Here is an 11,755-nt window from a genome sequence, read left to right on the forward strand (position 1 = left end):
ACATCTTATAAATGCACAAGCAAACACAATGTAATAATAATAGTGATTCTATTCGTGCGAGACTGCTCGAATAATACTGAATCGGGTTAAAAGTGGATTGTAGAGTTTTACGTATACAAGCAAGATTCTATTCGTGCGAAACTTGCTCGAAACATGCTTTTCAGTATATCAAACCTAACAGGGGGGGGGGGTTTCGGCCGACCCCACCGCTGTTCCCGGAGAATAGCCGGATAATACCCTTCCCCAGCCTCCGACCCCACGCCGCGCGAAGTTCTGCCCCAGCTCGAGACATTAAGCATCCCGTCCCCCTCTCTTACAGGAAATATTCCATCTTCAGTGTTGAACATATCTTCTTTGAAATTCATGGACTTCTCAAACAACTCTTTGTCTGGAAATATCCCATCCTCCATATTTAACATGTCTACTTTGACATTACTGAGCTTGGCCATCAACAGCTTATCGGGTAAATATCAACTTTCCTGCACACATGGATGCTCTATATAGTCACTGTGCTTTCATACATATTTTAATTTGCAAAGTAAATTTCTGATTTGTTTCTTACAACAATGAATTAAACTAATTCAAATATCAAGCTCCCAAGTGATCTATGCAACAGTCTAAGCAAGAGCAAAATACTTTATACACTTGAGAACTATTGCAAATGCAAACGTCTTCAATTATTTTACAACTATTTATGCGGCACCATCATGTGTAATCGGAAATATGAGTATAAGTTATACTTATTTTACAATAGAACAATGAATTAATAGATACGTGATCAATATTTTTGCTTTTATTATACAATTTCGGCATATTGTTTAAAGAAAGTTCAACATTTATGTTTTTTATACGTTTAGCTTATCACCAACATTCTTTTCACCATTGTTCACTTTGAACATTTTCTTTTGACAACATGCGAAAGCTGCTGCATTGTTAAATCTTCCATATTTTCACTCAATGAGTTTTTACTTTTCAGGTACTCTTCCTTCAAATATGGGGATTTCACCTCAATCTTGAAATACTTTATTTGAGGTCTAACAGACTCAATGGTCCAATTCCAAGCACCATCAACAATGCTTCTAAACTTATGCAATTGGACTTGGGAAGTAACTCCTTCATTGGCTCTATACCAGACCTTGGTAATATGAGACACCTCCAGGAGCTAATGCTCAATCAAAATCATTTGAGCAGAGAGGAATCTTCAACTCAGGAGTTGACATTTCTCTCTTCGTTTAACTAAATGTCGAAATTTGAAGTACTTGGCAGTATCAGACAATTCACTGAATGGTATCCTACCTGCTTCGATTGGTAACTTTTCCTCTTCTCTTCAGGGTATTTGGGCACAAAACATCCACATCGTAGGTGTCATTCCTTCAGAAATTGGAAATTTAAGTAGTGTGCTTCTTATAAATCTGAGAGGGAATCAATTGAGTGAACCTATTCCACCCGCAATTGGGAATTGTAAGAAACTCCAAAGAATGTATCTTAACAGGAATAAGTTGGGAGGGTCTATCCTAACGACGTTTGCCAAATGAATAATTTGGGGGAGTTGTACCTTCACGAAAACATGCTTACGGGTTCAATACCAAAGTGTTTAGGTGAAGTTCAATCCTTGAGAATCATCAACTTAGGTTACAACCTGTTGAATTCCACCATCCCTCCCAACTTCTGGAATCTTACAGATCTCTTGTTTTTGAACTTGTTCTCAAGTTATTTGAATGGTCAATTGTCATCTCAGATCGGAAATATGAAGTCAATCTCCTATCTAGTCTTATCCTATAATCAATTTTCAGGTAATATCCCCAGCTCAATTGGTGGTTGCCAGTTATTAGAATCTCTCTACTTATCGAATAATTTGCTGGACGGACCTATTCCCCAATCCTTAGGAAATGTTAGAAATCTGAACGCATTGGATTTATCTTACAATAACCTTTCAGAATCTATACCCAAGTCATTAGAAGACCTTCGTTTTCTTGAGTATTTCAATGTTTCCAACAACAAATTGGTTGGGGAAATTCCAGACAGGGGTTGTTTTGGTAACTTGACTGATCAATCTTTTTCCAACAACCTTGCCCTTTGTGGTCCAATAAGATTCAAAGTTCCACCATGCACCGACAATCATCATAGATCAAAAAGCTTGATGATATTTATAGTGCCTTCTGTGATTTTAGCTGTGACTATGGTGATTGTCATCCTTGTGTTTATAAATAAATTTAAACCGAGGAAATCACCACTACTTCCCACTGATATTTCACCGGTGACTGAATATAGAAGAGTTTCATACGTAGAACTAGAGCAGGGAACCAGTAGTTTTAGTGAGAGCAACCTTCTTGGAAGAGGAAGTTTTTTGTTCGGTATTTGAAGCAACACTATCTGATGGGTTGAAAACTGCGGTAAAAGTTTTCAACTTGCAATTACAAGGAGCTGAAAGGAGCTTTGATACTGAAACTGAGATACTTGGGAGCATTCGACACAGAAACATTGTTCGAGTTATTGGATGTTGCAGTAGCCCAGAATTTAAAGCTCTGGTTCTCACATATTTGCCAAAAGGGAGCTTGGATAAATGGTTATATCCAAACATTCATTGTCTAGATCTTATCCAGAGACTGAAGATAGGAATAGACGTTGCGACAGCCTTGGAATATCTTCACCATGGCCATACATTCCCCGTTGTCCATCGTGATGTAAAGCCAAACAATGTTTTGCTTGATCAAGACATGGTCGCTCATCTTGGTGATTTTGGCATTGGGAAGTTGTTTGGCGATGGAGAAGTTGTCGTCCAAACACAAACATTGGCGACTATCGGCTATGCAGCACCAGGTGATGCATAATTCTAAACTATTCATCTTCAACGATATTATAGTTTTTTCTTTTTAAAAATATCAATGGTTAATCGAATGATAATCATGCATGTTGAATGGTTAGAGTTGGGAATGGAAGGGAAAGTGTCCACACATGGAGATGTGTACAGTTTCGGGATGATGTTGCTTGAGATGTTTACAGGGAAGAAGCCAACAGATGATATGTTTGATGGGGAAATGAGGTTGAAAGAGTGGGTAAGTGAATAATTACAAGAAAAATCAGTTCCTATTGCACCCGCTTTGCTATCTAGCGAAGATCAGGATTTATGTGTAAAGGAGCAATGCGTGTTGTCAATTTTTGAGCTGGCAATGGCATGTTTAGCCACCGCACCTCATGAAAGAATCAACATGATTGAAGCAACGACTACTCTCCAGAGGATCTATGCAACAATGGTAACAGAAAAACGTCGTCCACCATATGCCTTTTCTGTTAGTATTCGCGATAATGGGTTTTGATGCTTGTAGAATAGCGAACACATATTATGTAAAAGACTATGTTGTGAAGTTGGAATTTATGAGCATGTTATAGAGTAAGAGTGGAATTGTACGTAGAGGTGAATTTTATATTGAACAAGTCAAATAGTTGAGAATTTACCACTGTATGGATCCTTAGCTACTACATTATTGCACCTACAGATTTACAATGTGAAAAAGTTTAAACTACTTGAACTGTATGGATCCTTAGCTACTCGAACTGACTTTCAAAGGAGGACATGGCGGCATTCTCATGCTGTGTGTATGAAAAAGGAGAAACAGAGGAATCAGAAATGGAGGCAGCGCGTAAAAGGGGTTGGGGGAAAAGTTTGCTCTCAAAAGTCAGATTTCTGATGACGCCATAATGCAGGTGCCTATGCGAATCACAAAACTCTACTACAAACTCAGATTTCTTCTTATAAGATGCAAATACAAAGGTTGATGCTTTATATGTTTTGTTTGCTCTAACATCGCCTCGACTTCTACGACAACAAAAGGAGAAGTGATCTTGCAGAGGGTGAGTGAATGCTTATGGTTAGAGGTTGAAGGAAAAATTGTAGGATGTGTAGACATGATCCAAAGAAAAGGTTTTGGATTATTATTGTTTAGGCTGTTTGTGGAGTTGGATTTATTTGTGTATGTCTTTAGTGATTACATATTAGTCTTTGTTTGATTCCATAGCTCTGTAGTTTCTGATAAGGAATTTCAACCGCTGTCCTCCTTTCTCCCTCACGCCGACTGCCATTGTTGAGGCAGCCAACCGCCGGCGTCATCGTGTCCTCCCTCCACCTCTCTTCTTCCATTTCACTCTCTCTGTGAGATATCTCTGGACATCAAATTCCCGAGCTATCTCTCTCTCGTTCATCGCCAGGATCGGCAGTGAGCCACGCCGCTTCGTCGGCAGAAGCTAAGTCCTTACTTTCACTTAGTTCGTTTAAAATTAGCTAAAGGTTGGATTTTTAGAAGGTTCATGTGTTACAGATCCTACAGAACCAGAACCACAGGCCAAGAATGGTGAGGGAGTGAGAGACTTGGCAGTGGCGTCGGAGGTGGAAGAAGAGATCACGCCACTGACAGAGGAGGTGCGGCAAGATCAGGGGAATGATCAGCCGAAGGTAGCAGCAGTCACGGAGGGCAGAAAACTCAGACCAAGAGACAATCTCAAGCCTCCGGAGCGCCTCCAGAATTACGTCCCCAAATAAGAGACGCATTCTGTTAGGCGATGAAGATGTTATTTTATTTTCTAATGTCGTACTTATTTTATTTTGGATATTTTAATTATTGAACTTGTTTTGGGTCGAGCGTTTTATAAGCTCCGTCGGGTTTTCTTTGTTGGTTCTTTCCCGATGTACAGGATTAGGTCCAACCAACCCTATGTAACATCTCGGAATTTAGAACCCTATTTTTAGAGCCCTAAAATTTATTACTGATGACGTGGAAGATGTGAATTATTTGATAAGTGAATTTATTGCATGAGTTTCTTTGACCGGGAAGTTTGAAAAGTTAAATTTGTTGACTAATGTGATGTGGCTTGTGGTTTATTAAGAGGTAAATTATTTGTTTAAGGGTGAGTGAGAATATTAGAGAAAATTTCCATAAATACTAGCCATCTAATTTTTTGTGATTTTCGAACCCCCTTGATTTTTGGAGAAGGAATTCTATATTTCCGGATTTTATTTAATTCTTGGGATATTTATCCAAATTAAATTCAAAACCCAATTATTCTCTATTTCTCTATGAGAAAATCGACACCCCTCTTTTATTTCTTGTGATTTTCGAAAATCACATGTATTAGGAGGAAGGAATTATTTTATTTTAGTTAATCCCTTATTTGATTTCTTTCCATACCTAGAATTTAAATATTCTACCAAATCTTTCCATACTTCATGAGATCCTTGCCATACCTTATTTTAGTTAATATTCAAAAATCCATGCCTTATTTACAAGGCCATTACACGCCTATTTCTATGCCAATGGGGAGGAATTTTTATTTTTATTTTGCTCCATGATATTTTATTTTACCTCGTAAAATATACCAAAACAAAGTCTTGTCTATTTTAAAAGCCTAATTTTCGAAAATTAGGGGATTTGCCCTAGAGTCTATTTTTGTTAACTCTTCTTCCCCACTCCACAATATTATTTTATTTAATTGTGGAGAATAAAATCTTACCAAATATTCTATCTTAATTACCTAAAGATCTTGTTGAGCACTATAAATAAGAGAACTCCTAAACCTAACCCTAGAATTTTTGCCCGCCCCCACCCCTACTACACGCCTCCCTCTCCTTCTTCACTCCCTCCAATTTTTCTTCTCCTATTCTCCCATACTTTGTCATCTTTTGGAGAAGAAGTGAAGTTCAATCCAAGAATTTTGAAGAAACAAGGCTAATACTTAATTTCTACCGTTCGTTTTTCTCACAAGGTATCCTCATATTTAATCCTCTTCTTTCTACTTGATTCCTCTCCTTTCTAACCGATGAATCGGTCTTCTTGAACCCTCATGCATCTTGTTTGAGTGAAAGTGGGATAAAAAGGGGTATGTAAATATGTATGCATGTAGTATGTGTGTGTGTGGCGTGTGCGTGGTGTGTGTGCGTGTGTGTGAGCGTGTCGTGTGTGTGTGTTGTGTTGTGTGGTGTGTGCTTGATGGCTAAATACTCTTGTGTAACTTATGTTGATGTTAGATTTAGAGTTGAGATGCAAGTGAAAGTCATATGATGAACATAATCATTGTTTGGTAATTATAAGATAAATCGATGGGAAAAGGGAAAGTGTAGATACATGCATGAGTTAGGAGTTTGTCTTGAATCTAATTTGTGATACGTGCCTATGTGATTAAAAGGTGAAACCTCGGTTGCGAAGCCGGATAACGGAAAAGCGAAACTACTTGAAATTTAAGCAGTCGAGGTGGGCTTTACTCTTAAAACTCTCTTTTATTTTATCAAAAGTATTGATTGGTGTTATAAGGATGGTTTAACTATTATGCCATGCCTATGTTCGTTTTATTGTGATATTGTGTGCCTGATGCCTAGTTTGTGAGTTCGCTCCATTGGGCTATAGGGCTATGGATGTGATTATACGAATTTGGGTCTGAGTATGGGCCGCAAACCCTACCAGGCTGTGTACACGAGGGGATCGGGAGCCGTCCTTGCTAGTCGGCCGGTCTCGTGGGCGAAAAGAGTGGCCACACTTTCGTCGCACCATGGAAATATTGTGATTGTGATTGTGGAAATTTATGAGAAAATGGGGAGTTATTTTGACTGGCCAGTCTATGGAAAATTTATTTTTGTGATACTCGTGATATTCTCTTATAACTACTTAAAGCTCGAGTTCACTTGGTAAGGGTGTCATAACTTATAAAATGTTTTGGCAATGAGTTCACTGAGTATTTCAAAATACTCAGCCCTGCATGTGTTTTCCTTATGTGCAGGTTGAACGATGACGAGCGGTGGCGGGTGTTGAGCTTGTTAACTATTTAAGATGGATAATTTGAACTTCAAGTGTAGTTGTGTCTTCATACATAGCTGCTCTTTTTCTCTTGGTCGTTTTCCGCTGAGTTTTTGATACACTTACGTTACTTCTGAATATTTTGCACTCTCCTTTCGGTTTAGAGGCCTTAGACTATTTTGTGGTTTTTATCTTGGAAACTATGTCATACTCTTGAGATTTTGATCGTCATTTATTATACCTTCCTTTTCTTATTCAAACTTCTAGGTTAAATTAATGCTTTAAATACTCTTATACTTCTTTCTAATCTTTTGGTCAACACTCTTTAAATGAAACTCTAGCCTATGTTTACTTCTTTAGAGTCCGTTTGGGTAGCAGCCGCCGCATTTATTGTACCTTAGGAGGGCGGGCTGTTACAGTTGGTATCATAGCCTCAGTTTCTTTCCGCTCTGGACCCAAGAGTCTCTTCAAAATTTAAGTTTTCCTTGTAATCTTTTCTAACGAACTGAATATGGAAGGCTCAACACCGCAACTCGTCTCGTTCAACCATGAAGAAAGAGGTACAAAATATTGCTATGATTGAAACTTTATGCTTTTGGAAATTTCGGTGGAAAGTGTTGTATTTTTGTGAGAAGCATGCCTTAAGTGTTGAGAATATTGTTGTGCTTGTGAAGCGATGCTTCTTAACTAATGATTCCTAGGAGTTTGGAAATATTATGAATGTGAAGCGATGCTTGGACTTGGACTTTTGAACCTAGCATGCCTTAGCTATACGATCACAGCGCTTGTACCAACAATAGAAACGTGGAATGACTAGTATAAGGCCGTTAGTGTATGTGGAGACTCGACGAATCGTGAGAGGAAATGCGCGAATAGCTGCCTTAGGAACGAGAACGTCCGACGATATTATCTTCGTACCGCCATCTTTTGCTTTTACGCATATCTAAACTTTTTTCGGAGCACCACTTGGAACCATATACACTTGTTACTCTTTTTACCCTTTGTGGCGGTACTGACTTGTTCCTTTCCCCTTTATTTAGATGGTTCAACCCTATCACGCCCTTATGCATCGCCGCTACGCCAAGAATAAGAACTTTCCGGTAGAGCGCTATAGAGAGCTGGAATGGGACGGAAACCAGTTCCTCTTGAACTTTGTCACCGATTTCTACGGTCACTGGCTGGACGCTTACGCGTATGGGACTACCCATCACGGGGGAATCATGCGACATATCCACATACTACCTTCCCCTTGGAGCGAGTGGACCGCTCAAGCCTCAGTATCCTACACCTGGTTTAGCCCGCCCAAATACACGCCTCGAGGAGACTTCGTCGGCCTAATAAGAGTCTTACCTCCGGCCATGTCTGCCGCCGTTGATGGACCTCCACTCCACCCGCCAACGCAAAGGTACTCGCCAGGAGCAGCACGTCAAATGAAGTATCGCGATGACGAGGAGCCGCACGTTGCCCGCGTTCCCCGTAGGACTCTTAGGATGCCCGTTTCGGCCCCCCGAAGGATCATAAGAGAGGCCAAAGAGATGCTTACCTCGATCCCTTCGCCCCTAAGCGACAAGAAGAAAGACGAGGAGATGGGACCGTTCGAGAAGGGAGAGAGTTCGAACGCGGAGAGTGTCGGAGAGTCGGAAGAACCGGAAGAGGACGAGGGCGGAGATGTCTAGTGCTCGAATAGTGATTTTGTTTTTCCTTTCCCCATGTTTTGAATTTTAGAACCTCTTTTTACGTTGTCATTTTCTTTCGCAATTGTTTTGCTCCTTTTTCATTCATTGTACCAAGACCTTTTGAGATTTAATGGGGAATTTGCATCTTTTCATTTTATCATCTTGCAATGAGCCGTCTTCACTCTTTCCTATCCTTATTGCGTGAATATACTTGCTCGTTCTATTTTCTTCCAAGTGTTTCCCACCTTGTGGTGCAACTTTATTATACTTTCTCTTGCACAACTATTTTCTTTACAACTGCTATTGTGTGGTCTTTCCATGGACCCTACTTGTAGAAGGAGTTAAATTTGTTCTTTCAAATGAACTACGTCGCTATTTTGGGTTTGAATAAGTACGCTAACAACTCGAGTGAAATGAATCAGAATGCCGTCTAGACGCAACGTGAGGAACGAGGAACCCTCTTCCCGGACTTCGGAAGAAGAAAGCGTGACGCAACCAAGGCCGCCACCACCACCTCCACGAGTAGATAGGGAAGTCGTGAAACTATTCCTTGACCAAAGGCCTCCTACCTTCGACGGGATGGGTGAACCCGCAAAGGCTGAAACCTGGATACGCGCTTTGGAGCGCATTTTCAGAACCTTAGTGTGCAACGATGCGGAGAAGATGATCTGCGTGACTCATCAACCGACCGGGTCCGCCGACTTTTGGGGGGACACCAAGCTGAAGACCATGCCCCAGGATCGTGTGGACGGGATGACGTGGGAAGACTTTAAGACCGAGGTGTACGACAAGTACATACCTAAGAGCTATCGCAAGGCAAAGACAGCCGAGTTCCACAATCTCACTTAGGGACGTCTGTCCGTGACCGAATACGACCGCGCGCTTTGTGACATGACCCATTATGCGCCGGAACAGACGGATACCGACGAGAAGCTGGCCGATAAGTTTCGTGAGGGCCTTAGGCACGAGATTAGAATGGTACTGGCAGTCCGTGGAACCCTTACGTACGCCGAGGCGCTAGCTCTCGCACTAGATGTTGAGGCAGCAAATCCCAAAGAGCGGAGCGCGGAAAACACTACGCTAGCCCTACCCCCGCCACGCCCTAACCACGATAAGAGGAGATGGGACGAGAGTAGGACCCACTATGATAGCAAGCGATACCGCCCCACTCAGAACCAACCGCCGTACGGAGGAGGGCAGACTTCGTTCAACCCAAGGAGCGACCCCCGGGCTAGGCCACCCCAATGTCACATTTGCGCCAAGTACCATTTCGGGGAGTGTAGAGGACCGAACCCGACTAGGTGCTTCAACTGTGGAGGGAACGGTCATTTCTCGAGGGAGTGCCCGAGCAAGAATATGGGAACCGGGTCGAGGCAGAACCATCACGGTTTCCGTCAGCAGCCGAGGGCGCCACCTACGGGCTCGGGAGCAAACTGGGACCAGCCATCGCGGCTGCAGCAGCCAGTCCGCCCAAGACTTCCCGCCCCGGCTAGAGCGTACGCCATGAGTCAGAAGCAACCCAAGATTGAGCAAGGGAATCACGAGAGTGGCAATTTGGCAGGTATAGGTGAAATCCTCGATACCCCTATTGTTGTTTTGCTTGACACGGGCGCATCGCATTCGTTCATATCTGAGTTGTGTGTGCATACCTTGAGCTTACCTGTTAGGAAATCTGAACATAAGATGATGGTGTCCTCACCAGTAGGAGGGATAGTAGAGATTTCACGATTTTGCATGAACATAGAAATCATACTAGGAGAACTTAAGATAGTTGCTTACGATCTGCGAGTTATGGCGATGAGAGATGTCGACGTAATCTTAGGAATTGACTGGTTAACCGCGAACTTTGCGATGATTAGTTGTAAGGAGCGACAGATATCCCTACAAGCCCCGGGTACGGAACCCATCGTGTACCACGGAATCTCGATGAACCGGCGAAACGCCATAATCTCCGCGTTACAAGCCACCGCCATGATAAAGAAAGGACGCCCAGCCTACCTTGTCTATCTCCACGGAGAAGAGAAGGAGGAAAGGAGGCTCGAAGACGTCGCCGTCGTACGAGATTTTCCCGTTGTTTTTCCCGAGGAGTTACCTGGACCGCCGCCGGATAGGCAGTTAGAATTTACGATCGACCTTGAACCTGGAGCCGCACCTATATCAAAGGCACCGTACCGAATGACGCCTAAGGAGTTAGAGGAACTAAAGATACAGCTACAAGAGCTCATGGATTTAGTTTTCGTTAGGCCCAGTGTTTCGCCATGGGGCGCACCGGTGCTCTTCGTTAAGAAGAAAGATGGGTCAATGAGAATGTGTATCGACTATAGGGAGTTGAACAAATTGACCCTCAAGAACAAGTACCCATTGCCAAGGATAGACGACCTGTTCGATCAACTCTGAGCCGCCGTGTTCTCTAAGATGGATCTGAAGTCCGTATACCACCAGCTGAAAGTGCGAAAGGAGGATATACCTAAGACCACATTCCGTACCAGATATGGTCACTATGAGTTCGTCGTGATGCCGTGCGGTCTGACGAATGCCCCAGCAGTGTTCATGGACTTGATGAACCGAGTTTTCCACCCGTACCTAGATACGTTCGTCTTAGTGTTCATAGATGATATCTTAGTGTACTCGAAGGAAGAGAAGGAGCACGCGGAGCACCTACGAATCGCGTTGGAGACGTTGAGGACGGAAAAATTGTACGCCAAATTCAGCAAGTGCGAATTCTGGTTGAAGGAAGTCAACTTTTTAGGACACATCGTGTCGGCAGAAGGAATTCGAGTGGACCCCGCCAAGGTTGAGGCGGTGCAACAATGGAAGTCGCCATCAACACCGAATGAGATTCGGAGTTTCCTGGACTTGGCAGGATACTACCGAAGGTTCATAGAAGGGTTCTCCAAGATAGCAAGACCGATGACCCAAGCAACTCAAGAAAGGAATCAAGGTGAACTGGACACCGGAGTGTGAAGCGAGTTTCCAACTCTTGAAGGAAAAGTTGACCACCGCACCAGTGTTAGCTGTGCCAGAGCTTGGAGTGAATTACGTAGTTTACACCGACGCTTCGAAGGTCGGATTAGGATGCGTGTTGATGCAGAAAAACAAGGTGATCGCCTACGCGTCACGACAATTGAAACCGCACGAGTTGAACTACCCCACCCACGATTTAGAGTTAGCCGCAGTAGTGCATGCCCTAAAGATTTGGAGGCACCATCTCTACGGAGTTAGGTGTGAAATCTTTACGGATCATAAGAGTTTGAAGTACTTTTTCGAGCAGAAGGACCTGAACATGCGACAACGGAG

The 11,755-nt window shown here is 42.6% G+C and overlaps 2 protein-coding genes across 2 annotated transcripts in view; both read left to right on the forward strand.

Annotated features, from left to right (window-relative positions):
• LOC125206618 (receptor kinase-like protein Xa21) overlaps positions 1-4,537 on the forward strand; it is a 12,392-nt gene extending 7,855 nt beyond the window's left edge. The window contains exons 2-5 of the mRNA XM_048105859.1: positions 1,794-2,182; positions 2,295-2,820; positions 2,926-3,056; positions 4,280-4,537. Coding sequence (XP_047961816.1) covers positions 1,794-2,182; positions 2,295-2,820; positions 2,926-3,056; positions 4,280-4,537 — 1,304 coding nt within the window. The remainder of the gene's footprint in view (positions 1-1,793; positions 2,183-2,294; positions 2,821-2,925; positions 3,057-4,279) is intronic.
• Positions 4,538-9,349: 4,812 nt separating this feature from the next.
• LOC125206619 lies at positions 9,350-11,422 on the forward strand. The gene is made up of 2 exons (XM_048105861.1): positions 9,350-10,755; positions 10,948-11,422. The coding sequence occupies exons 1-2, from the start codon at positions 9,350-9,352 to the stop codon at positions 11,420-11,422; spliced, it is 1,881 nt and encodes a 626-aa protein (XP_047961818.1).
• The last annotated feature ends 333 nt before the right edge of the window (positions 11,423-11,755 follow it).

The sequence above is a fragment of the Salvia hispanica genome, chromosome 2, assembly GCF_023119035.1.
Source record: "Salvia hispanica cultivar TCC Black 2014 chromosome 2, UniMelb_Shisp_WGS_1.0, whole genome shotgun sequence".
Lineage (NCBI taxonomy): Eukaryota > Viridiplantae > Streptophyta > Magnoliopsida > Lamiales > Lamiaceae > Salvia > Salvia hispanica.